We start from the raw sequence: 26,513 nt of genomic DNA, 5'->3' as shown, positions 1-26,513 counted from the left end.
TGCATGTGCTTTTAACGATGACTGCACAAGAACATCTGCCCTAAAATCTAGCCAGCAGAGTTGGTGGACAAGAAAAGTACCCATACTAATTAGGAACTATAGGAAGAAGCGGGCAAACTAATTAAGTTTTCTCAATGTTTCCCATTTAGCATATCTTAAGGATTTAAAATCAAAGATGTGTATAATTCAGGCTGTTTTCAAGATTAAGATGCTTAAAACTTGTTGATTAGTTTTAGCTGCACAATGAAATCTGTTTCTTAGTTGAAGTCATAAGGGCCAAAATTGTTCAGGCCAAAAAAAACAAGTTGCTGTGGCAGGATGTTGAAGCCCTGACATGATCAGCCTGTGATTCTGACACTGCAATTCAGCAAGAGAGTGAGAGCTGCCCCCTCCAACCTGATCTCTTTCATGTTTTCAAGCTCAAGAGTAATGGTGGCTGGAGCACCAATACCAATTTCAAGGTTGGAAGTGGCAGTTCTGTGCAAATATCCTAGGAACCTCCCTAGTCCTTCTGCATGGGGAAAAAACCCACCCCAAGAGCTAATCAAGGCTTTGCCAAAACAAGGCATTTTGGTTATTAATGATCATCTATTTCTGCAACCTTTGAACAGGGACAACAAAATGAAACTGCACTATGACTTGCTTGGAACCAGCATAGACTGTGTGAGCACACAGAGCAGCCCACAAGAGTGTGCCTCTTTCTCCAGTGGTTGCTATGGATGCAAGGGCCTGGGTCAGGCTTCAAAATGCACCAGTTGATGCCTGGGTGCAATAAAAATCATAACTGCCCAGTCTTCAGCAGTATTTGTCTACAGACTTCCTTCAGTGACACCTGGAGCACATACAGCAGCCTTTAATTTTGCTCAGCAATATGAATGAAAAGACAATTGGTTAACGACTCTATTTTATTGTTTTTTAAAATATGTTTCAAACCCATATAGCTTATCTCAGAGTCTCTGTAATTTGGAAATGAAGGGCTGCTGCTGCAATATCTGCCCACAGATTCAGTTAGCAGTTTTAAAGCATAGACCAGGAATAATGCACAAGAAGTCAGCAACAGTAATTGGTATCATTAACACTTCCTGCCTATCTCTAGCTTAAATCTAAAAATCAACTAAAAGATGCTTTTGTTTAAGAGTAGTTATCCTAGGAAGCTGAAAGTCCAAGATTTTCCACAGTTCTACCCTTGCCGCTTCACTTTCCCTCTTACCCATTTCCCTTTCCAGCTGCCATACACTGCCTTCCAGTTTAAGCCAAGCTGAAAGGACAAGAGCATTGGATTTGCATTATATGAAGGCTCAAAGGAAAGACTTCATCATAATTACATGTAACTCTTTAACTAATTAATCTAACTCTTTAACTAACTCACAGAACTTTCCTGCATCTAAAAGGGTGCTGACTGTAACATCTATTGTCAGTCTGGCTACCCACACTATTGAGTAGTGCTTAGGATCTATGCAGACCACCACTACACAGAACAGAAAACCAGAAAACCAGATGAACTGGGGAAAACCTCAAAGATTCAGTCAGCCTTTTTCCCTCTCCCTGGTAGAAGCCAATGTTTTGAGAAAAAATGGGAGAAAGGGTCTCATCCTTCAGTACAGCTGTCCATCCATCAACAGATTAAGGACTTTCTGAATAGGAGCTTGCCTTCACATCTCTGTGTTGGACAGCCTTTTCCAGACCCTTCTCCCATGCAGGATTCCATCCTTGTTAAATGTATGTTTGATCTTGGTCTCTGAAACATCTTGTGATGCTGATTTCCTCCATTCAATTATGTCTTGTCCAGAGAAGTGTGTCTTAAAGCTGGGTAGTGCTGATGATCTGATCCTCTGGTTATATTACAAATGGTGAATAGTTACTCTATATCATACCATCTTATCATATCATCTCTATTATAGTGTTGTATATATATATATATCTTATATAGTTTTCTTTTTTTTCCCAGAGATTGTAATAGTTTATTTGATGGATTCTTAAATGAAATGGTCAATCTGATAAAATCTGGCATTGGCTTGGTTCCTGTTTCTTCTTAGTGAAATATTCCCAATTCTGTTATTTTCTATTATAATTTCATCAAAATAGACCTTGTTTATATAAATGAAGACATTTCAGTATTTTTTTCCTTAATAAAAAAGCAAATCTACTGAGAGAAACTACTTCTGCAATGCATTCTGTCTATGAAGCAGCCCTAGGATCAATGCCTTTAATGTCAGGCACCAAAGCAGTGTGATCTCCAGATGTTACCAGAATATAGGATGGTCTAGAACCTTGGGGTACATAATGGCTCCCTTTGAACTAATTTTCTGATCCTATAAAATATGTATACAATTCAAAGTTATGTTAATCACTAAGGACACTGGAAGAGAAAAAGGAAATTATGTATACTGCAAGGTTGATCCAAACTACATGAAAAATATATTCAGAGTAAAAAATGGAAAGATCTTTAGATTGGGGCACCAAATGGGTCTGAGAATATTTCCTGTTTTCATTATAGACCAAAGCAAGGGAGTAGAGTCTTCCTACACTATAAGATGGCGCTGATCAGGGACATGTGACAGGGGCACTGAGAGCATGATGAGAATTTGTTAAGTGATGTTCACTGATGAGAGATACTTGAAAAGACAACTCACGATAATGATCAATAGATGCAAGCATAACACCAAGGAAGGAAAAAATCAACTTCACGTAAAAACCTGTTGCAAATGGAAAGAAGTAACCATGTATTTGGGTTCACAATGAAAAGAAACAAGAATTAAGGCTCTTAAATTGCAGCAGGAATAGGTTAGATAGAAGAAAAACATTCCTAAGCACTAAGAATAGTACTGAGACGGGCCATCTGGTCTATAATGTTTCCATTACAGCAAGTCTTCAAGTTCAGCTTAAAGAAATGTGAAAGAAATGAGAGACATTGGCAAGACCATGCTGGAACCAAGGATATTTAGAGGTTCTCTAGAAACCTCCTGGCCAGCTCTATGGTTCTTTGAAATCTCATCTGTTTGTGTGGCTTTCTGAAATAGCTGCTGAGTGGACTACAGATCTTTTTCTGGTGATTGGCTTGACTCATGGCTCCAGCCAAGTCTGGCCTGCTTGGCAGAGGGAAATTCAGGATCACTATTCCAAGTGAACCCTGCAAAGAGCAAGTAGACACAAAATTTCTGGAGTAACTTTGTTCTATTTTATGAACAAGTGCTTTACATCAGAAAAATGTCCCACTCCTAAATATTTCACATGAACTGCTATTCATTTTTATGTGGAAAACAGTGCTAAAGTTATTCCTCTAGCAATTGCCCATTTAAGCAAATAAGGCAAAAAAAAAAAAAAATCTTGAAAATCAGTTCTGTGACTTCACTGGTGATAGCTTTGGTTTTTGCTTCTTCACGTCTCTGATCAGAGATGGACAACTGAGCATTGTTCTTTCTCAGGCAGCTCCTATCAACTCCTATTGGGCTTTGGTCGTTGTTGCTGAGGGTCTGTATTTGGGGGGGAAACAGGCAGGCAATTGAGACAATCCTTGTTTAGGTAAAACCACCCTGCTTTAGAATTCTTCATAATAACCTTTGTCCTCAGAGAATTTAAGTTTTTTCTGTCTCCTATCTTTAATTCACAACTCTAAGTTGTTTTCAGTATCTTTCAGGAGGTGAGGTGCTTCTGCACATCCCCAGAGGAATTTGGGATAGCCGAAAAATGCCAATGCTCTAAACTCCCATGTCTTTGCTTGTAGGATAGAGAATTGAGAAATCAAGCTGCTCAACTTCTTTCTCCTCCACAATACCACATTAATGGTTTTCAACTGCTTCCAATTTTAAATCCATAAACATTTTCAAACACAGGGATTATCCCAGTGGACAACAACTGGATAATCAAGCCCACTGACAGCAAACTTGTGCTCTTAGTAGGAGATGAGGTTGTACATTTTTAGGAGTAATTCACAATCCCTCAGGAGTCTGGAGAGCAGAGTCTGAAAATCCCTAGTTTTCTTTAGTTCAGCTTTCTTTAAAAACAACAGCAACAAGTACAAAAATTCTTCTGTCCCAGAGGTGATTGCTTATGTTTAATACAATGATTAGAACTGAACTGCAAAAGGAAGAGTGCCTATTTTCTTTGGTGGATTTCCAAGGTCTCATGGCAATTGGGACAGAACTCTGTCGTGGGCACTGAAAGCAGCTGAAAGCTGTGGACAGACTGGCCCTGATGTACAGTAAATCTTAATTAGGTTTTCTGGCTCTTTGCATGGGGAATTCCAATAAACTGCTTCTTTTGTTGAGATTCATGGTTTGACCTTGCAGACAGATTTGTTTATGTGCCCCTAAAATACATATATAGGAAGCTTATGCATCCACTTTTCTTTACACTCATCTACCACATTTGCTCAGGTGAAGCTCTTGTGCTAAATAGCTGCAAGGTCTGATGATTCCAGCAGAAGATGGACCAGCTTAATTAGGAAGGTAATGATGACTCCTTCCTCTTTATTGCACTGTTAGACAGAAGGTAACTCATAAGCAATCCCTGGATAACTGTTATCATTAGGGAAACTGAGGAACTATAAATTGTCCAGTGATTATGGCAGATGATGTCAAAGACAGAACAGTAACCCCATACCTTCCCTCTTGCATTCCTGTGCAGCCCATAATCCTTTCTTGGGGATTTGCAAATACAAAATACAAATGTATATTCAGTTTCTTTCACACTTAAGTATTTTTTGTAGTCTGAATTGACCATGTTTGAATTGACTGAAATTGTTGCATGAAAACACATATAATATCACTGGAAAGGGATTTATGGGAAAAAGAAATTGGTACTCGATAAATTCTGCTCTTCAGAAATTCAGAAGCACTATAGACCCAATCTTTAGAAAGAGTTTTGAAGACAAACACATAGAAGGGTTCCAAGTGTCTGGTTTATAAATGTTAACAATATCCTGGAGAGGCTGCCACTGGAATAATTTTGAACTTACTCCTTTGAGGAAGACGTCTTTATAAATGATTTCTGAGCTTTGCATTTGTTCAGTTTGGACTACAAAGGCCTTGGGCATTTACACCTAAAATGTCACTTGCAAATGAAAATGTGCTGTGTTTGCTGCTTCAGGAAGGAACAAATTTCTTTATTAATAACTAAAACTCTGTCACTAAAAAGTATTCAGATCCTGAATCAAAATCATACTTGGTGTCTCCAGTGTGCTCTACACAGTCAGCTGAGATGTTTCTACAGCTTCTTTTCCATGTTAAACTTCTGGAACTTTGGGGGGGAAATAGCAGTTGAAACACTGTATTATTTGCTGTATTAGCTATAATAAGCAATGAAATTTACTAAGAAAGTAATTGCTGTAGCTTAAAATTAAAAACTCTTAGGTCTCTGCATGGCAGCAGAATTAGAGAGAGAGGGAAGGAGGTACTGCACATGGTATAGGAAAATGAAGTTAGGGATTATTTAGCCAAATAGGGCAAATAAAAATCAGTGGTGCTGGATGGATTGCTAGGGGGAGCTGGCCAATGCCATTGGGAAGTTGCTTTCTATTATCTAGGAAAAGTTGTGGCAACTGGGGAAGACCCCAATAATTGAAAGAAGGCAAATGTTATGACTGTTATAAAATCTAAAGCAGCAGGATCCAGGAGTGTGCCCAAAGGCGGCCACTAAGTTGATTGGAGGGATGGAGCACCTCTCCTATATGGAAAGGCTGGAAGAATTGGGATTGTTCAGCCTGGAAAAGAGAAACCTTTGGGGTGACATAATTGTGGCATTCCAATACCTGAGAGCAGCCTACAAGAAAGATGGAATGGGACTTTTAACTAGAGCATGTAGTAACAGGACTATGTGGAACAGATTCCAACTGAAATACAGTAAATTTAGATTAGATGTTAGGAAGAAATTATTTACTGTGAGGGTGGTGAGGCACTGGCACAGGCTGCCCAGAGCAGTTGTGGATGCCCTATCCATGGAAGTGTTCAAGGGCTCTGAGCAACCTGACCTAGTAAGAAGTGTCCCTGACCATGGCATAAGGGTTGATACTAGATGGTCTTTAAGATCCCTTTCAACACAAGCCATTCTATAATCCTGTGATTCTATGAACTATAAACTAGAAAAACTCAGTCCCCAGGAAAATGATGGACTGCAGGAGTGGAATAAAAGTGTCTGGAAAACAGCCTGGACTGCTGGGCCCAAAGGGTCACCATCAACAGTTTGAGGTGGCTGGTTATGAGTGGTGTGATGCCCAGGGGTCCCTGACAGGTCAGCATCCTTTGCATCCTTAGCAATGACCCAGATGGCCTGTGTCTTTATAAAATCTGTGGAAGGAGCAGCTGTGTATGCTGCATGGCAGAGTTGCTATTCAGAGAGCTCAAATTCCAGAAGTAGCCTGACATGGACTTCAGAAAATTCGTGAAAGAGAAAAACAAAGTCATGTATTGGAAGAGGACAACCCATGGCCACGGAACTGGTGGGAGATGCACCAGCAGTTCTGCAGAACAGGAGCTGCTGTGCAAGAAGCACCAGGAAAATCTTGTGGTTATGAGGTAATTTGGGGGAATGTATTTCTCTTTGGAAATAGGGCAGCCAACAGGTCCAAGGAAGTAATGTTTTCTAAATATTATACTTTGTGACTCCAGAACAAGACAAGTGTGAATAAACTGGCCAGAGGAGAAATAATCACCTGGCTGAATGATCAGCTTGTTCTCATCATTCTTTATCATCCCAATACAGCAATTACATCAGCTGTGCTCTGCTTTAATTTTAAACTTGACTCCAAACCAATTGAAACTCTAAATAGTTGAGGATGAAGCAAGCCCTGAAGAATCCTATTAGAAATACTCATGGTATGACTTCATATAGGAAAGTACTCGGAGAGCTGCAAGTCAGACCTTAATACATTTAACCTCTGTCCCTCCCATCAAGAGCAGCATACACGTGGGCTTCCTGGAATGCTACTGAATGCTTTGTTTTTTTCAGCTTTTAATACTGATGCCATTACAACTTGTTTTCCAGGAATGAAATCTATGAATTCACAGATATTTCTGCTGTTGTTCCTAACAACCATTCTGGGTCATTATACATTTGGTGAGAAATCTCACAACATTTCCATGCTATCAATGTGTCTTATTTTTCATCCTCACTTTTCCATTGGCAAACATCCCCAAACTCCTTACAGAACTCTGACTAAACTATTTTTTTTATTATTATTTTTTCTTTCTGTTTACTTCATTATTTGCAGAAGCTTCACCGAAGCCAAGGACAGTTCTAGGAATAAGGCTTGACTAACTCGTACTTCCGAAATGCTTATTTAACATGCTAACACTGAGGCCTGTGTCTTAATGTAGAACACTTGTTTTTTTTAGGATCAACAAATGGCAAATACTTCCATCTGAAAAAGAATATTTCCACCCACAGAAACAGAATGCAGCTTTCCTAAGCAGCAAACAATAGAGAATTAAGATGTCTCTCAGAGGCACAGCCAGATTAAAAACAACCACACCCCATATCCAGATGAGATCCTCAGCTGGATATTTTCAGTGTTTCTTTTCTGAGACGAAGTATGTTCTGCTACTAAAAAGGTGAGTTGGAGAAGAAAATTTATTGATTTTTTTGGGATGTTTAGGAATTGCATATGCTTCCAGGAAGAACCTATATATTAAAAAGGGTAATTTACACCAATCCATTTCATCTAAGTTTTTGAAGAGTAAGCATCTAAAAGGAAAGAAGAAATATAACCTGATATTCAAAGAAAGAAGAGTGACAAAATAAGAGAAAAAAGTTCACTAGCCAAAAAGTGCAAGAACCATTAGAATTTATGATTTTATTTTAAACACCCTAATTTAAATTTTCATTACTATATTAATGAGCTTATATAATACTAGTACAAAATTGAAAGCACTGGAACTTTTACTTCTAGGATCCTAAAAGCCAATCAGAATGTCAGTGTTTCAAACTAATTTACTGTAATATTAATATAAGATTATTTTAAAGCTGTCTTGCCTAAGTTTATCGAAAAACATATTTTAAGAGCTATGGAATACCAGCTACTTAACCCATGTGCTGTAATTCTTTACTTGTGACCACCAAGAAAACTTCGCCAAATAAAATGCATCACAGATACTGAAGAGAATACCTAGAATTAAAATAAGAAAAGTGTTTAAAAGTTCAGCAATGTATGATAGCGTTTTACAAATGCTTTTGGTTTCACAGTTCAAATTTCTTTTGGGATCAGCAAGTTAATGACAGTTCTTTTTTTGTAACTGTAATTAGGATTATCTAAATGTTGTACAAATTAAACACAAGAGTTTATGATATTCAAAAATCTAGTCTGAAATGGCTGAGGCTTAAATGAGAAAGAAGCATTTCATTATGAAAATGTTTGCAATATTTACAGGCAGATTCATAGATATTTTAAGGCCAGCAAAACCCATTACCATCACACCTTCTGAGTGACACATGGCAAAAAATTTCATCGTGTATCTACTGCATCAAGACCATCCCTCCTGCTTGAATTACCCTGTACTTTTTGAAGGGCACCTAAGTCTTGTTCTATACATTCAAAATGACAGAGAATTTCCAAGTTTGCAATGCTCTTCTGTAGCTTGCTAGCCTAATTGAAAGAAGGGGTTTGCTTTCATCCACTTTGAGTTTGTTTAGACTCAAACAGCCCGAATTGCTAATGAGAAATATAATACAAAAGCCCTCTTAAAACTACCAGGAAAATTTGCATTCAGGCACTGTGCCTAATTGCCCAACTCCATCCATCTCTCCAACAGTATTATCCCAGATGCATTTTTGCATGGTCTCTGTCTAGTCTATGTGAAACAAAAAAAACCACTGCAAATCTGATGCTTCCTGTTAATTATTAGAAGTAGACAATACTCCATTTTGTCAAAACAAGACTAGCCCAAGCAGACCAAAGGTGGAAGGAGTCATATGTAAAGTATTGTCAAATTTGTCTGGTAGTCTAAAAGCACAACATAACAAAACATCATATACTACAGATTATTCCTTTCATTAAATGATAAGTGTCAAAGACTTTATTAACTTTATTAACTTTTTAACAACGACTTTATTGACTCTTTAACAGAGAAGGTCAAAGGAAACTAATATAACTGAGATACTACGTTAAACTGTGAGCCTTTTAAGGAATCCACCTTCATAAAAAGTTGCAACATATTAAATTCATTTAATTACTCCAGAGTAATTTCTAATTTCAAAAGCCCATTTTATTGGAACAATGATAAATTAGAGGATAGATGAATTGTTTTACAGATTAATACACACAGTTCTTTCTGCAATCAAGATTTTAAATAGGTCTAATAGCCTTAGCACTTACAGTAGGTTCCTAAAGTGCCAAGCAATTATGATTGTTCTTCTAGCATACTGGTTTAATTTAATACCACCCAAGTTGCAAAAGATTTGCCTTTTGCAGTGGAACACACTCATTCACCATATTTCCTTTATGAATGATAAAATAAGATATTTTAAAGGAAAGGAATGCCCTGGAAAAAACAATTTGCTAATTGCTATGGAAAAACTACATTGCTAATTATCAGACAATGGTTCTGGTATATCTCAGACTTACTAAGATCAAGACTGAGGCAAGACATGCATGTACACCATAAGCCCTTTACCCCTCATTTCCACATAAATATTGTAGTTGATGTTGGCACTGGGCTCAACAGATGGCCAGAGCAGTGGGAGCTCAACAAATATAAAAATGTAGTACCTATGGAGTACCTAAAATTACCTAGGTGCTTATAATACTATCCATAAAGTTTAGTTCTGTGAGTAGTGTTCAGGAGTTTTGTCCAGCTTCATGAGGAGACATTTGCCTTGAGTTTGTCACTTTGCCAGATACCTGAAGCCCCACATGTGATTGATTCCTTGTGCTAAACATCTCAAATGGCAAGTGACACAAAAGCTACACGGTAAAGTGAAGAAGTTTAACGCCTACTGTTTTTCCACTTCCCTCATCTTGTAGGAAGGATTTTGTCAAGTTCAACACCCCTTACCCCCTGCAGCATCAAGTCCAAGACTTTTCAGCATTGGCTTATGAAGCCCTAGACTGTACATCTGATATTTTGTCTGGTTTTATTCTTTTGGAAATAAAGAGAAGTTTAGAAAGTGGATCCTGAGAGCCTGCCCAAGACTGTGGGCAGTATAAAACAGGTGATCTGATGGGCAGTGTTTCACACATCACAGTGAAGTATCACTTCCAAACAGTGACACAGCCAAGAATGAACAGAGGTTATTCACTTATAATTTGGGAGAGTTTGCTCACTTCATGTCTAGCTGGCAACCTCAAGTCAAGGAGTTTTCCTGTTACACTACTTTCTCAGACATGTCCCTGGCTGACAGTCAGCAGAGGAGTATGCTTGGCACCAGCGTGCCAGCAGGCTTGCACTTGAGTCTGGTGCTACAGGGGTGATGGGGATAGGGGCAAGAGAGGGCAGCATGCTCCAGAAAAGGGGTAGATTTAACCTCTAACATAACATGAAAGGAAATAATCTGAGTCAAAACCTGGCGTCTCAGGCCAAAATACAGCATATTTTAGATGAAGGTAATAAAAAAGCACTGTGAAAATGTAAAAATGAGAAAAATGATACATTATAGTATTTGTTTGCCACATTGGAATGACTAATAGATTGGGTTAGCAATGAATTTTTGATTTCTGAAGAAACATTAAAATTAGATGAACTACTGGTTTATTAATTTCTGGAAGAACAATTCTTCCTTTTCTTGCAGTGTAACAAAAAAATCAAGTCACTGTGGAGACAGAGAAGCACAAACAACCATCAAGGTTCAAAGTGACATTGTAAAAGGAATTTCACCTTTGGGCCATTGGTTGATTTTTAAAAGAGGAATTGAAACATGCCTTTGGGGAGCTGTTTGATGTCCTGGGTCAGCTTGATCTCAAACACAGCTTAGTTCCTAACAGACAAGTGTTCTCATCATAAGCACTGCAGCAACAGATAACAACCCTGACAAAAAGAAAGGAGCATCCTTGAACCAGTTTTCCTGGAAATAATGTGTCACAACAGCCATTCCTTTGCAAAAATACAAAAGCACCTGTTTTAATCTCCCCAAACACCTAAAGCTGAACTAATGTTTACTGGATTCCATAACACAAATACAAACACTTCATCCTTCCTTCTCAGATTCTGAAGGCTTGCAGGTAAGGCTGATCCAGACCAGGGCTGCTACCTTAGGAACTGCTCTAAATCACATTTGAAACATTTTGGTCGTCATCAGGTATCTGTGATCATCAGATACTTCACTTTTTCAACAAGAATATCCTAGCACTGGTTTAGCAAGGCTTGCTTAATAGTTTTTTAACCCTTTCAGGCACTGAAAAAAACCTGTTGTGAAAAAATATGATAGCAAACCAAATAAATAAAGCCAACCAACCTATCTTCCCACCTAGATTTGAAAATTCTAGCCAAACTTAATTTGGGATTAGTGTTGCAAAGGAACAGCTTTTTTATATTTCCCTAATGAAAAAAAAAAAAATGGAATTGAACACTTTAAAAGAAAGATGAGGAAGACAATTGCATAATTTTTAAATGAGCAACTTAGAATCAATGGTCACCTCAAATGGTAAAACCATATCATAGAATTCATCACCACAAACCCCCCCTTTCCCTTGATTTATGCTTCATGAAAAAGCAAAACATATGTTCTACAAATATTTTCAGTAGCTGAAAACTGTCTATCAGTACAAAACCATAACTACAGACATTCCTCACTGCTGGGCTGAACTGTTCTCAAAACAATCCAATGTAAAGGCCACTGACAAATATTTATCATAATCTGCAGTCACAAAGAACCAGAGTGCTGTGTTTGGTGCAGATCACCTTGCTTGTGCATTAGGCTTCAGTCTATGGTTTGCTAAGGACTCTGAACTCATGGCCTCTCTCATCCTAAAATCTCAGAATAATCAGGGCTGTTTAGTAGCATTTCATTGCATGTCCATTAAAAATAAACATGCTCAAAATAGCAGAGATTAAGAAGCTACAGTCTCTTTGGCTATCACAGCTATGAACAGCTCTGAAAAACACATGTAGTGTTGCCTTCTGTAGATCTTTCAGATTAAAAGAAGTTGTAGGAGAAGAATATTAATAGCATCTAATAAGGTGAATCCTGGAATCTATTTCACACTGAAAAGGGGAAAATTCAAGAGCAATTATGTCAGAAATCATTTGTATTGTTCAAGAAGTACACCATACTTTCTCTCACTGTTGCAGAAACAAAGCCACCAAGTATATTTTCAAGAAAATATTTAAATAAAATTGATGAAGTGCCAACACTTGACTGCTTGTTTAAATTGAAAAAAATTATAAAAGCTGTTACAGAGTGTTCAATTTGTTTCAATGTTATTATATACCATAAAAGCTCATTCAAGCAGGGAGAACACTGCAGACAAGGCACGAAGATTAGAAGATGGTTTAGACTTCTCCCTGGAACAGCATGAAATACAATCTAAAGCAGACAAAATTCTTTTAGTGGAGCTAATTTCTTCTCACTGGGACTTCATGAAGAAAAAGAATCAGTGTTCCTTTATGCTGCAAGAACACTTTGCTCTTTACTTAACAGGAAGTTAAATGAACCAAAGCTATAGACAGAAAAAAAAATTCCCACCATCAATTAATGTGACAAATTCTCAACAGGAAAACAAATCAGATTTATTTAGAAACTGAGGTCTTGGTTCTGGCATATTCATGTTTTCCTAAGGCTGCACTTATATTCCCAAAGTTTATATTTTTCATAGTTTATGCTTTCTGAGAAGTACAGATGTCCATGGGAGGGGGCTTTTTCCTGTATTGCTCCTGCTGAGTAGCCCAAAGGCTAATCAAGAGTACCATGGCAAGCTGTAGCTGCTTATGCTCCAGGTGCACCACAGCTGATGAGAAGTGCAAGTGCTCAATATCCACTGCCATCATAAGCACCACTCACATTATCAACTTATGAAAATAAGGCATTTGAATGTTAAATTTTTCTCTCTTTTCCATAATCTGTCACATTCAGATGGGAAGCACAATGCAAGTCCCTGAGGACCCCCTGGAATGCTCCCAGCACCTTATCTAGGAAATAATTTTGATACTCTCACATTTTCTAAACATAGGCTGAGTGGTGAGTTCTTATATTCCACCTACAACACAGATATGGTAGTGTGAAATTCTGGACCAGACATCTTTTCACAGGCACTTCCAGGCTGTGGAGGTTGATGCATGACCACAGCTTCTCAGTAGTGCTTACAGTCTCTCAAATCAACTCAGCCCACCATTGCCACAGCTGCATAACTTTGTACTGAACCAATTCCACTTCACCCAGAAAGCACGACAGAAGCTGAAGATGAATCCCTAACTGTTTAATAATAATATCCATTCATCCATACTTCTTGCCCAGTATAGATATTTTGGTTTCAAAATTAGACATGCATACATTTATTGAAATAGTCAACTTTATGGTATCTCTGTAAACGCTATGTGAGTGAGAAGCAAGGGGTTCTGACCATAAACAACATATTACATGATTCACTCTCTTCCACAAGGTAATAAACAGCAGTTAATAAAATATTAAAAGATTCTAAGCATATAGCAGCAAGTAGTAAAACTAGCATGAGAAATGTACCAGCCTACTTCAGCCATAAAACACAGGAGATAAAGAACCTTAAAATTTAAAACTGATCATAACTTTTTTAATATCCCTGTTATGAAACTTTTCTTTCTACAATTATTCAAATGGAAATTCACTAAGGCTTCACCCAGGCTGGCCTCCAGTTGGCATTCCTGTGCTCTGAAAGCCTCTATGCTAGTGTGGGGTCTCCTGCATGGGGGCACTGCCAGTGGTGGATCTCTCTCACAGCTTACAAGTTTCTTTGCCAACAAGCTGCTCCTTACTTGGAGCCAGATACAGTCCTTGAAACAAACCCCTTAACTACCTCAACATTTTCAGAATTTTACTCCTTTATCACACCATAATGACTCATAGCTTTTTAAATGTCACATCTCAAAAATATTGTCTCTCCAGCATATAAAACAAAGAGAAAAAGCCCCGAATTTCAAAGTAAAAATAATAATAATTAAAAAAATATTTCTTGTGTATTGGAGAATTCCCCTCTGCCTTGGTTTACTATTTATAAACCACCAGTCTGGGATTAATTATTATAAATCCTTAAAGCCGAAAAGAAGATTTTAGGCATTTTATTCTACGTATAATCTATACCATTATTAAACTGCAGCTCAAATGCACTTTATGTCCTGTTTCTGTTGATCACCATTTAACATTTAAGTATTTTACCTGTAGTAAATTTTACTCCCTGGGAGAAAGAATTTCTAAGTACTTTGAAAACATCAGCCCACCCATCTGATGTGGCAGTGCTCAGTGGGAGCGGTGTCCCCTGCCAAGCTCCAGGGACACTCACCAGGCACCCCGTCTCTCATCCAGAAAGCGATGTCTGTTCCATCTGCAGTGTTGTAAACAGCCGTAACATTGATGGGCTGCAGCAGAGTCATGATCTCTCTCACGATGTCCCGGGCTTCTGCACTGCCAGTAAAACCCAGTCCAGATGGCTTGAAGGTGCCCTCATCAGACTCCATAACGATATCAAAGTTGGAGATATTTTCCTAAACATGTAAGAAAAGAAGATATTGTGCTGTGGTTGTTATTTTAGCTGGCATCATACACTAGATTCTAGGTGTCATTGTGAACATAACACAATTTTTTTTTTTCAGAAGCAGAGAAATGCTTCTGAAATCCTGTGAAATGTATTCATAAGCATAGATGAAGGGACCTATCTTTCTGTATGGAAATGGCTGCAACAGTTCATGTTCTGAAGTACCAGTATTCTGCAGGACCCACAACATGACTGGTTTGCTGTCCCCAAATTCTTGCTTTCAGACTTCTGAAGTGCCACCTAGAAAGTGCCATCACCACCATATTGCAATTTTCATTTGCAGCTCTCCCTTTCTTCTCAGACCTGAGACTCTGAAATTCTGTTGCAGTGGAGAGAGAATGCAGTCCTGGGACATTAAAATTAGAGGCATCCAAAGCCTTCAATAACTGTGAGGAGCAATCTATTTAAAAGCCAGGCTGTTCAGAAACACATTATTTTCAATATACCATACAGTCAATTCTGATATCAATTGGAGGATTGAAATGGCAAGGGTTTCCCCCAGACCAGAAGGAATAAGGTCTATTTTAAGGAAAATCTGTGCTTCCAAGATAAATTCTCACAGGAAACATGAAAGGTAAGATTTTGTATACAAGTAGCATAATAACATTTGCTTTTAGTGTGTACTTGGAAGAATCTTTTAAGCTTAAAGAACAAAAACTAGCAATTTATTTACTTACCATATTTGCTTAGATTGCTTGGTTACAAAGGTCTAATTGGAATTAAGTACACAGGGATTTTAAATGAATGAAGAGCTCATTTTTTTGGAGAGGCACATAACTTTTTTAAACAGTTCACGGTCATGTCAGGCAGAAAAAAGCTATACTTCAGACTGTCTTGAATGTGACTAAGAGAACTTACTCCAGGTTTTACTCCTATGCTCAGATCTCATGCATGAATTTTATTGCTACCATGGGTTATTTATTACACAAAAATTATTACACAGGATATGAGATAGCAGCAACTAACAGATCCATGCATATATAAGCCTACAATTTAGTAAGTAATTAGTTTAAATTTTTCTGTATCTAAACCCAACTACGTACTACAGGTTGCTGTGAATAAGTCACATAAGTTTTCAGATGTCCTTTACAGAATTTGCCAAGAACTGTTTAACACTTCCCCAAAACTGTTTTCTTTTGAGTGAAACAATTCTAACAGAGCAGAGCTATTTACTCTTAATTTAGAAATCTATCCAGTAGTTAAAAAAATTAATATAAAACCTTTGCATGATAAAGAAACTGTAAATGCTATAATACCTTAAGATAACTAATTTATCCACACATTTAACTACTGGAAAACAAAGCGCAAATAATGAATCTTGTCACCTCATTGGCAATTGGCATTTTCAGGCAGCGAAAAACATCTCCAGTTTGCAAAATATTAAACGTAAATAATTAGGTTACATATGGTGTCTAGGCCTATCATCAAATTCTGTCTTGAGGTCATGAGCCTCAACATGAATCATGATTCACAGACCATCTGAATATAGTGGGAGAGAAGCAGGCCTAGAAAAGCACACTGCAGGTTGAAAGGGACCAGTGGTGCTCTAATGTCACAGATACAATAGAAAGAATGTCTCAAAATGTAAATCTTCTTTATCATATGACCAAGGAGGAAGACTTAGTAAAGACAACACACATTTCAGTGTGCTGATGAATTGCCAATGAAAGCTAACTGACCTACAGTGAGCCCTAGATAAATATGTTGCTATGGTACTCAGCTTCTTTGGCTGAGTTTCCAAAGCAGGACTTCTGTCCATTTCTAGAGCAGCTGAAGTGAGGAGGAGCAATAAGGTAATGGGAAGGGATTATTCAGGACAGTGAAGTGAGAAGAGAGAGCATAGGAACAACATGGACACCTAAAAGAAATCTCACTTATCACTCAAAACAACAGAATCCCTAATTTCAAAAACTTCATAAAGTGCTACTACTGCAGAATTGCTGTTCTCTTCAGCTGTGTTTTCTCACATAAATGTTTGCATGTGTTTTTAATATGAAACTGAGTAAACAAACCACCCACAATACATTACACCATATTGTCGTTCTGTAAGAAAGCTATTCAGTTCTGAGGATGTGCTAGAGAGGCATGAAAACAGGACACTCTAGTGAGAGAAACTGACTTCACTGGGGAAGTGAAAAGAAAAAAGAAACCGGTCACAGTTACTTGAAGTACCATGTGTCCTTGAGAAAGCTTTTTCCTTATTTGGTCCACTAGAATATAGGATTACTTATAAAACTACTCACCATCAAATTTGAAAGTTGCAGCCTTAAAAAAAGTTAGATTGGTTTCCCTGCTCCCATTTTTGTACATCTACATAGGCATTTCTACTTAGACAGAAAATACATGCTGGAAAACATGCTTAAAATATACTGCTTAAAAATAGTGAAGATGCTTTGTCATCATTTGCCATCTATGATGCAGGAATAATATCTCCCACTAACGAAGTGAGGTGAGACCATACATTTGACCTTGACTAATTCAAAGGAACAAACAAAGATTTAAAAAAAATAATTGCAGGCTCAGCTGTTTCCTTCAGTCATTCTTCTAGTGAACGTACCATTTAAATAAACATTTTAAACCCAGTAATTTTTTTCAGAAAGTAATCTCGTCTGCTGCATCCTGATAGTGTGCCACTTCTCCTGGTATGTACCAGAAAATTAAAACTTCTTTGTGTAACCTGCTGTCTAATTCTCTGAACATCAAAACAGACTTTCATACTTTGCCTTCTTATGACTGTGTCACAGAGGAGATCACCTCTATTATGTCATCTTTAGCTCTTCAATTGAATTTTTAAATTAAATAAATATTGCATGGGAAAATTGACTTTGTATTTTCATTGAATTCACAATTAGGCACAATCTTTACCAATATTTCTCCTATTTATAATTTTAAAATTTTAATTGATTTTATTTCTGTTTTCTCTATAAACAATCTAGTTTTTATCTCTGCTAAGCAAAACAAAAAATATAAGTACTTGTCATCTCTAAGGCAAAAACCCAATAATGTGAAATCACAGAATCACAGAATGAACAAGGTTGGTAGGGACCACAGTGGATTGTCCAATCTAACCTTCCTGGTCAAGCAGGGCCATCCCAAAGCACATGCCACAGGATTGTGTCCAGATGATTCTCGAATATCTCCAGTGAGGGAGATTCCACAGCCTGTCTTGGCAATCTGTTCCACTGCACCCACACAAGTAAAGAAGCTCTTCCCCATGTTCAGGTGGAACTTCCTGTGGATTAGCTTCTGCCTGTTGCTTCTTGGTCTATTGCTCGGCACCACTGAGAAGAGCCTGGTCCATCCTGTTGACACCCTCCCTTCAGATACCTACAGAAATTGATGAAATCCTCTCTCAGTCATCTTCTCACCTTTTTCACCCTCTGTTGGACCTGCTCTAGGAGCTCTACATCTCTCTTGTACTGAGGAGCCCAGAAATGGATGCTGTGCCCCGGCTGTGGCCTCACCAGGTCTGCATAGAGGGGCAGGATCACCTCCCTCAACCTTCCAGTGCTCATCCTAGTGCACCCCAGAATACCTTTGGCCTTCTTGGCCCCAAGGGCACACCACTAGCACATGGAGAGCTTGTTGTCTATCAGGTCCCTCAGGTCCTTCTCCATGAAGGTCTTTCTCCATGAAACATGACTTGTTTTCCAGCAGGTCAGCCCCCATCCTGTACTGGTGCAGGTCATTCTTCCCCAGGTGCAGCACCCTGCACTCACCTTTGTTGAATTTCAGATGGTTCTTCTCTGCCCATCTCTCCAGCCTGTCGGGGTCCTTCTGAAGGGCTGCACAACACTCTGGGGTATCGACCACTCCTCCCAGCTTTGTGCTGTTGGGGAACTTGCTGAGGAGGCCTCTGCCCCTTCATCCAAGTTATTGGTGAGAAGTTAAACAATACTGGGCCTGGAACTGAACCTTGGGGGACACCACCAGTGACAGGCCTCCTACCAAACCCTGTGCCACTGATTACTGTCCCATCCTCTGGGATCTGTAATTTACCCTGCAATTACAGTAAACTCTTTCCATTGAGAAAACAAACCCTTGTAATATATATGACTGGTACTTTCGTTGGTAGGAAACATCTTCCTTCTGGGATAGACACTGGCAATCCCAAGCAGGTATACCTTACAATAGCTACTTATTCAGTCAAAATCTCAATTGTTATTTCTTACCAGATGATAAACTAGACTGCAACGTCTCATGACTAATCCACTGAGTCACTGATGGCAATCCCTCTTACCTAGTTAAAGCAGGGACATATCTGAAAGTTTAATGCAGGGAACAGCTATCCCAAAAGCCTTCAGTACTTTCAGGCTGTTTAAAACAGAGTATTACTTGTCCAACAGCTCATTTACTGGTTTTCTTTTTCGTTCCACTGAGAAGAATCACCACTTTACAGGAAAAATACTTAAGTCTGTAATGACAAAGCACTGTCCTTGACTAACGGTTCATTTGTTCCAGTGATAAAGGACATCAGTTAATCTGACATTGTGTTTTTAGCTTTCTCTTATTGATTTACACTTAACTTTAGAAACAGCAACACTTGTATTCCAGTATTTGTCCCAGAGCAGTCAGGAAATAAGTATAGCATGGCAACAATGTTGTAGAACTCACAAGAAAGTGATGGTCATCCCACTTGTAGCACTAAAAAAAGTTTAAATCAGCACCCAGCTTTGTTAGGCTGGCAGCTGAGACTACAGGAAAGAAAAGAAAAAGCACTGGAAACACTTAAGTGCATGTGACAGCTAGAAAAGGAAAAAAAGTAAAATAAATAACATCCTCTAAGTATTCAATAATATATAAACATGATGTAGTGTAATTTTGAGTTGCTGTTTAGTATGAAGGTAATTTAATGAAGCAAAACAACATAAATTGAATCTAGAGAAAAAACACTGCAACAGCTGTTAGGAAGCAGAGATGTGCCAGCATCAAGGCATAAAAACCACCAGCCACAAGCATGATCATACCATTTATACTCTTTGAATGAAGGCAGAGAAAATCGGGAACACTGTGAATTATTAAATTTTGTACATTATCCCATCATTATATGGGAGAAGGCTGATGTAAAACAAGATTAGTACAATTTTTGCTAGATGACAAGGTATGAAAAAGGCTCATCCTCTTGTTACAAGATAAAATATTCTTCTGCCAAATTTTATGGGAAAGCAGTATGTAAAAAAGTCTACAAGTATAGGGGTTTGGTAGTACAGTTACAAGTTCTGACCTCTGAGAAGCCAAAATCTGTATTTCTCTGCAGCTTTCACAAGGAAGCTTATTCCTAAAAACTAAGAATTAGGAGTTCCTATGGACCTAGAACTGGTGTAAAAGATAATTCTGTAACTATGCTATCTTGATTGTGCTTAATACAATCAGTGGTGCTATGGCCTGTTGTGATACTGGACAACACAGTGTGACTACTTTCTTTCTGTGGTTTTGCAAATGGACATTTCACACTTCCTACATTTCTTTCCCTTTGCAATGAGAGGAATCAACTGGACATCAGTGACCTAAAAAGGCAGCAGTAATTTTACGTAATTTTTGATTACAGAGAGTATTGCCTGAGGAAAGTCAGAAGGCTTAACAGTCAACACATTTTGCTGGGACAAAAGAATACCCACTAAAGTCCTTTATATGTTTGGTTCAAATCAGACACAAATTTATGTCTTACATTTCACCAGAGTACTTGTTACCTCAGCCTATTAAGTCTTCTGAAAACTATGGTTTTGAGGAGACAATATTTTCTGGAGAAGAATCATTTCCCCTGAAAGTTACAAGATATTTTTTTGATATTTGCTTCTTAGAGAAATCAACTCATTAGCAAATTACAGTAGAAATCTTGTGTGAGCATCAACAAAGATTTCTTAAACTAGCATGAACGAAATGACAGCATTTCAGAAAGTCCTGTTTTTGTGCAGACACAGTTTGAGCAAAATACTAGATATTGGTAATAAATACAAAAAGAAACCATAGTAAACACTGATGATTGATTTTTTTTTTAATGTAGTTAAACCTTAACTAAAAACTTAAAACACTGTACGGTATTTGCACCAGAAATTAAGGTAAGTACTGTAAATATCATTAAGATAAGAATACCAACATGCAGAAATATTGAGAATGCCTCCTGTAATGGGGTTTGAATTGAATTCATAACATATTAATGCCTCCAGTGATCACAACCAAGTTACTAAAGTAAATTTGAATGTGGCCTAGGATCTCTTAGTCTTCTCATTACAAAATGTATTTGCTTTCCCGAGAGATTGTAGGCAATACTTCTATTCCAAAATAAATACTATCAGTCATTCATAGTACTGTAACTCAGCTGAGTAAATAACTGTAACCTTGTTTCATAGTACACAGACCTTTCACAGAATCTAGTCCAAAGCAATGAAAAGGAGAACAGATACTTCATTACATATATTTCTTTCTCCCTTCATGAGGACAGTGTAAGAGTAAACACACAAAAACCTTAACCCTGGCTGCTGGCTCAGGTATCATTGGTAAAGCTTGTAGCAGAATCTGTACTGCAGAGTTGCATCATGAGACCTTCTACAATTACGTTTCTCCAGTTCTTCAATTTGACTTGTATAAGAGTGTTGCAATGCTTCACGATTCTGAAGTTATTTCCTGTATTGTCTGTAGATAAGAGCCCTACTCAGCAATTGGGTCACACAACACTAAGCGCTGGAAGAAGACTTCAGATGAAGTGTCAAATTCCAAGCTCTGCAGTCCGATTTGCACTTATATCCTTTAATTTCATGGCTCTTTATCAAAGTGAGGATCTTTAATGTTAAGGAAAATCAACTGTTTTTCTAGTCTGAGATTAAATCTAATTATTGTCTGGCAGCTAAAAGCAGTAAGCATCTCAACAGGTATCTCCTTTGGAAGCAAAGGTGCTGGTAATTCCCCTGAGAGGCTTCTACAACATGGTCAAAACCAAGCAGGTGCTCTGTGATGTGCTGGTGGGTGGGTGGCAGGTAGCCTCACACTAATGGAGGCACTGAAACTGCTGGAATATACAGGGCTTTCAACTCTTGGAAGTGGCTTGGAAAAATCATGCAAAGAAAACAATGGACGATGACCATGTGATGCTCTCCAGAAAAATATTTGATACTCTGAAAGCCTGATTGTACAAGTAATGTATGTGTCTGAGCTTCACCTGACTGCACTGAGCATATGTTTTTCCTAAGCACATATTTACGGGACGCTATCAGAAACAGGAGACAGCACTAGACTGTCTAGAGCACTAGAGCTTTTGATCGACAAGTATGGCCACTCTTACATTCTCATAAAGCTCTGAACAGCTAATATACCCTATCACTACTTTAATAATCAGAAATGATAATACTGGGATCAAGAGAAAAACTTGAGTGTTATAAATAATGCTTTTACACAGGGATACACATTAATTATTGGCACCACAGTAAAACCATTATGCTCTTTCAGTTATTTCTGCAGTAACTTATCCACTTTCTAGCAGTGACAACCTACAATGATGGATGAGGAAGAAGGACCTGAACTTAAATTGAAAGAAATAATAAGTAAGTGACAAAAATAAGAGCGTCTGTACTTGTCCAGTACTATATTGTCTTCATTTCTTCTCCCTTGCCACATTTCCACTGACATGAGGAGGTAATTTACAATGTCAAGGAAGTCCATGTCTGTGCTAAATTACTGCATTCATATTTCTACTTCTTTGTAGCGAACTAAACTTGTAGGTCCAGCTATGTAGATGAGTCATACAGGCTGTCTTTCATTTTACACGGCATCTTCAAATACCACTCTTATTTAACTTGTACTCATTACCATCAGCAAGCAATGTGTGTGCCATACTATCCTAATTGGCAGAAATTTGAGCAAGTAAATCATTAAAAGGTTATTTTTCATGCTAAATTTAATGTACAGTATTAATCAACTATATTTCATTATTATGAGTAATGCAATGTCCTATAGTCAAATCGATTTATAATTATGCCAGATCACATGGCAGGGGGAAAACAAGAACAACAAACAACAGACGGATGTAATTTCTGCTAAATTCTCCATGTAAATTATAAACTGTTAAGTCAGACAGAGCTTTCTTCGCAGAGCAAAACATCCAGATGGAATCTCACCAGCAGAGCAAGAACTGAGATACATCTTTGTCTCAAATTTTTTCAAAAACGAAATAACCAAATATCTTGCAAACAACAGCCATCCTGTTTTATATTTCCCTATTTGATCCATAGGTCTGCTTTTTGGTATTATTTCTGAATAGAAATCTTTGCAACTACAGTGAAACAAAGCCATTTTGGCTAAAGATGAGACATGCATGAGACAATTTCATGTGTTGCTGACATCACCACCATAAGATGGATCTTACTGTCCAACATGGACATCTACAGAAGTAGACCTTCAGATACATTTCTGATGAGTGGTGTGCATTAGGCACAGAGCATGCTTCCAGCTCCTCCAAAATGCAGTTCTGTACATAAGAAGCATCTCTTTCATGTGCTACTTATTCCAGAATATTTTATTCTAGTTTAATTTTGGTGAATATCAGAGTACCTGTAGTAAATCCAGAGTCCTTAACATATAACTGCAACCTGTCACCTCCCTGAAGCTGAGAAAGCAAGCTCTTGGGTACCTCTTCCAAATAAATGACATAGCTGAGTTACCCCTAGAATCTGGAAATACAAGGAAGTACAACATTATACATGGGTAGTTAAATATATTTAGCAATATGAAACTAGTTAGTGGGAAATATTTGATTGATCATCAATTATAAGCTGCTTTAAACCTATCTCTGACAACTCTATTGCAGATGCAAGTTGATCTACTTTGGTTCATCACAATGACTTTGATTCAAAATGAAGTTTCAATTTATTTGTTCTGATAGGTTGCTTAGCATTAAAAAACACTCTTAAGAATTGCTTGTAAGTCTGCTTTCATGGTGTTGTAGAGCAGGTAACTTCCTAGGCACATTTGCATTCACCTTGTCTCTGTCTTGGATGTATTAACCATTGATAAGAGTTATTCCACTTAATTAGGGAAAAGAATAAAAGATTACTTTGGAATAGTTATACAGGTACAGCATTATTTTTCTGTGTAAAAAAAAACCCCAAACACACACATACTCCAAAGACTTATCTCCAAAATAGTTTTGGCAACTGCCCTTTATCTCATGATGTGTTTTGAAATGGCAGTTGTTGGCAGGAGAAATAGATGTTATATTTTTATCCTCATAGCCATAAGTCATAGAGTTTGTGTGTTCTTTGCATCACCAGAAATCAACCTTTTAGATGTTCCAGATCCAACAAAACTAACAATTGGCTAAGTACATTACAGACTGCACACTATCAAGATAAGATAGCAAACATTTTTCTTTGTATTATTTTATGTTTTTCATTGTAAAATATTATGGGAAAATGCAACGAAGCAGAAATATATAAACCAAACAAAATTTATTTATATTGCAAACATATGTGGACTATTCATCATTCATTCATTCTCCCAGGGTTAGCTATGTTTGAAAGCTATGGCAGATATAGTCATGAAATATCTGTTTCAGAACACTTTTGTAACAGAGTATCTTAGGTCAAGTTGAACACGCACACGTGTGGTTGCATCACTTGTGAAATGGAAAATTTAGATTTACATGAATGAATAAACCCAGAAAATTTACTTTCAGGCAGAACTGGAATCACTGGTTTTGGTTAGATATTGAGCTGAATGTCTTGACAAAAAGAGTAGTCAGGTCATAAGACTGGGGGGAAAAGTGCTGTCAAGAAAATGGTGAAAAGACATATTTACCTTGTGCAACTGATAGTATTGCTTGGCACCTACTCCTCCTTGCTCTTCTCCTGTCCACAGCACCAAGCGCAGTGTCCTTTTTGGACGAAGTCCTAAAACACAGTTTTTAATATTGTTTTTAATATTAAATACAGATATATTTTGAGCATTTTGTGCATTGGTCTCCAGCCCCCAATGGATGAAAAGTCTGTATTTCCACAAACAAACACAACCTATATCAAGTGTGGGTTTTTCTGTCTTGAATACTTTTTTCTTGTTTAGGGAGAAAGACTGGGGTGTGGGGAGAGAGCCCACATGAGGAAGAAGTGGGCAGTTGAGGTGCTACTACCAGTTGCAGCAGCACAAGAGAAGCACATTTTGGGGCCATACTGAAAGTATCTGAAAACCACACCAGAAAGTAACTACCTTGATAGATTCCTGCAACATGTGCTTCTGTCATTGTGGTGGTCTGCCATAAGTAATACACATCCGCTCATAGCAGATCCAAATCAAATTTTCATGAAAACTACCATTGCTTTGTGATAGTTAATTTATTACAATTAATTGAAAACGAGCTGCCAGATTATTATGAGAAATGTTTATCCATTTCAAGAGCTGAAAAGCTATGAAATATGATTTTGCTTTTTATCAGAGAAATGAAAAGCAGCAATCTGTACTTTGGAATCTGAAAGAGTCAGCTGCTAAGTGAATGCATGACTTTCTGAAACAAGGCAAACATGGAGCCATTTTCTATTTTGCTATGGTAGCTCAAACAGAAAGATAAGTTCTCAGATAAATTTTGAAACTGTTTTTGCCGTGGCAGAACTGATCAGATAGAATTTGCTTCCCTCTATTTATTTGGTTGTTTCTATTCATAAATTAATACACTGAGAGACACTTGAGAGCATGGAAGAGCAAACAGATAAAGAAAAAACTGTTCTCTAAGCAGTGGAATGCTAATTATGTTAGAGAAAAAAATAAAGAAAAAACATGAGAAGATTATCACAAGTGATAAAGTATAAAGTACCACACACACTTTTGTGCTGAGGAGAAATAATATCAGTATCACTGTCAAAACTTATTTCATTTCCTAACTGAAATGCATGAAGACTGCCAATGGACTTGACCTTCATTAACTTTTTTTTCTCTTGACACAATTAAAATGATCTGAAGATTTCTTCCTCAAAACTACGTTAGAAATCCTCAGAACTGAAGGCAGGATATACAAGGAATACCCCAAATCTGAATAAAAGAGCTTGGATTTTCCAATATTTCATAAAGAAATGCAAACAAGTTTAAAGGTGTATTTTCTGAATGTTGATCTGTTGACTGTAAACAGAAAGGTTGTCAAACTTCATTACTTTAAAGACAACCGTCTGCACACCTCCCAGTGGATTCCCTGCTCTCCTAAATCACAACAGAAAAGGATTAGCCTCCTTTGCTTTTCAAATTAGTCAGATGGCTTATGAGGTAAAATTGAGATAATAAAATAGCTATTGGTTTGAAGTCAGAAAGATTTAAGCCCAAAATAACCCTAATATAAGATTTAACCCCAAATAACCCAGTGGCTTGGTTAGAAGAGGTGGCTGTAAAAACAAAAGGTGCTAGTATAGAACATAGAGGCCAGTGCTTTAGTATGATTCCAGCAGCACTGCAGTTTAAGTGGAAAAAGGAGGTTTATTTGTCATATCACAAAATGCAAAGTGAAGTCCGATCTCCAGCCCACCACACCAAGCCTGTGAGAGTAGCTTTGGTAGGAAATGCCTAAGACAAGGGAAGCAGCATCTTCTGGCTCCTCCCAGGCAAAAATCAAGCTGCTTTAGTCTGCCACTGCTGCCTTTAGGGGGACTTGGGCCAGTGATCAGGGGGTCCTCATGGTTGGCTCAGATGGGCCTCAGATGTAACCTCAGCTCCTGCTCTCCAGGAGCTTGACATGATCACAGCTCACTTGTGAAAAAGGCATTTGAGATTCTATGGCCCCCTCCCTGCCCATCATTGCATCTGTCCATGGAAGCTAGGGAAATAAAGAAGCCCTGCTGAGCTTTGGTCTTTCCAGTCTGGGATGTGGTGTATCAGCTCTTCCCATCTCACAGAT

The 26,513-nt window shown here is 37.9% G+C and overlaps 1 protein-coding gene across 1 annotated transcript in view; it reads right to left on the bottom strand.

Moving 5' to 3' along the window:
• The window catches only part of CPQ (carboxypeptidase Q), a 146,614-nt gene that overhangs the window by 15,608 nt on the left and 104,493 nt on the right, over positions 1 to 26,513 (bottom strand). The window contains exons 6-7 of the mRNA XM_058833233.1: positions 24,440 to 24,531; positions 14,399 to 14,600 (exon numbers count right to left, since the gene is read on the bottom strand). Of these exons, the coding sequence (XP_058689216.1) occupies positions 14,399 to 14,600; positions 24,440 to 24,531 (294 nt within the window). The remainder of the gene's footprint in view (positions 1 to 14,398; positions 14,601 to 24,439; positions 24,532 to 26,513) is intronic.

The sequence above is a fragment of the Poecile atricapillus genome, chromosome 2, assembly GCF_030490865.1.
Source record: "Poecile atricapillus isolate bPoeAtr1 chromosome 2, bPoeAtr1.hap1, whole genome shotgun sequence".
NCBI classification, from domain to species: domain Eukaryota; kingdom Metazoa; phylum Chordata; class Aves; order Passeriformes; family Paridae; genus Poecile; species Poecile atricapillus.
Note: the sequence above shows the minus strand (reverse complement) of the source record. Positions and strands in the feature narration are given on the sequence as shown.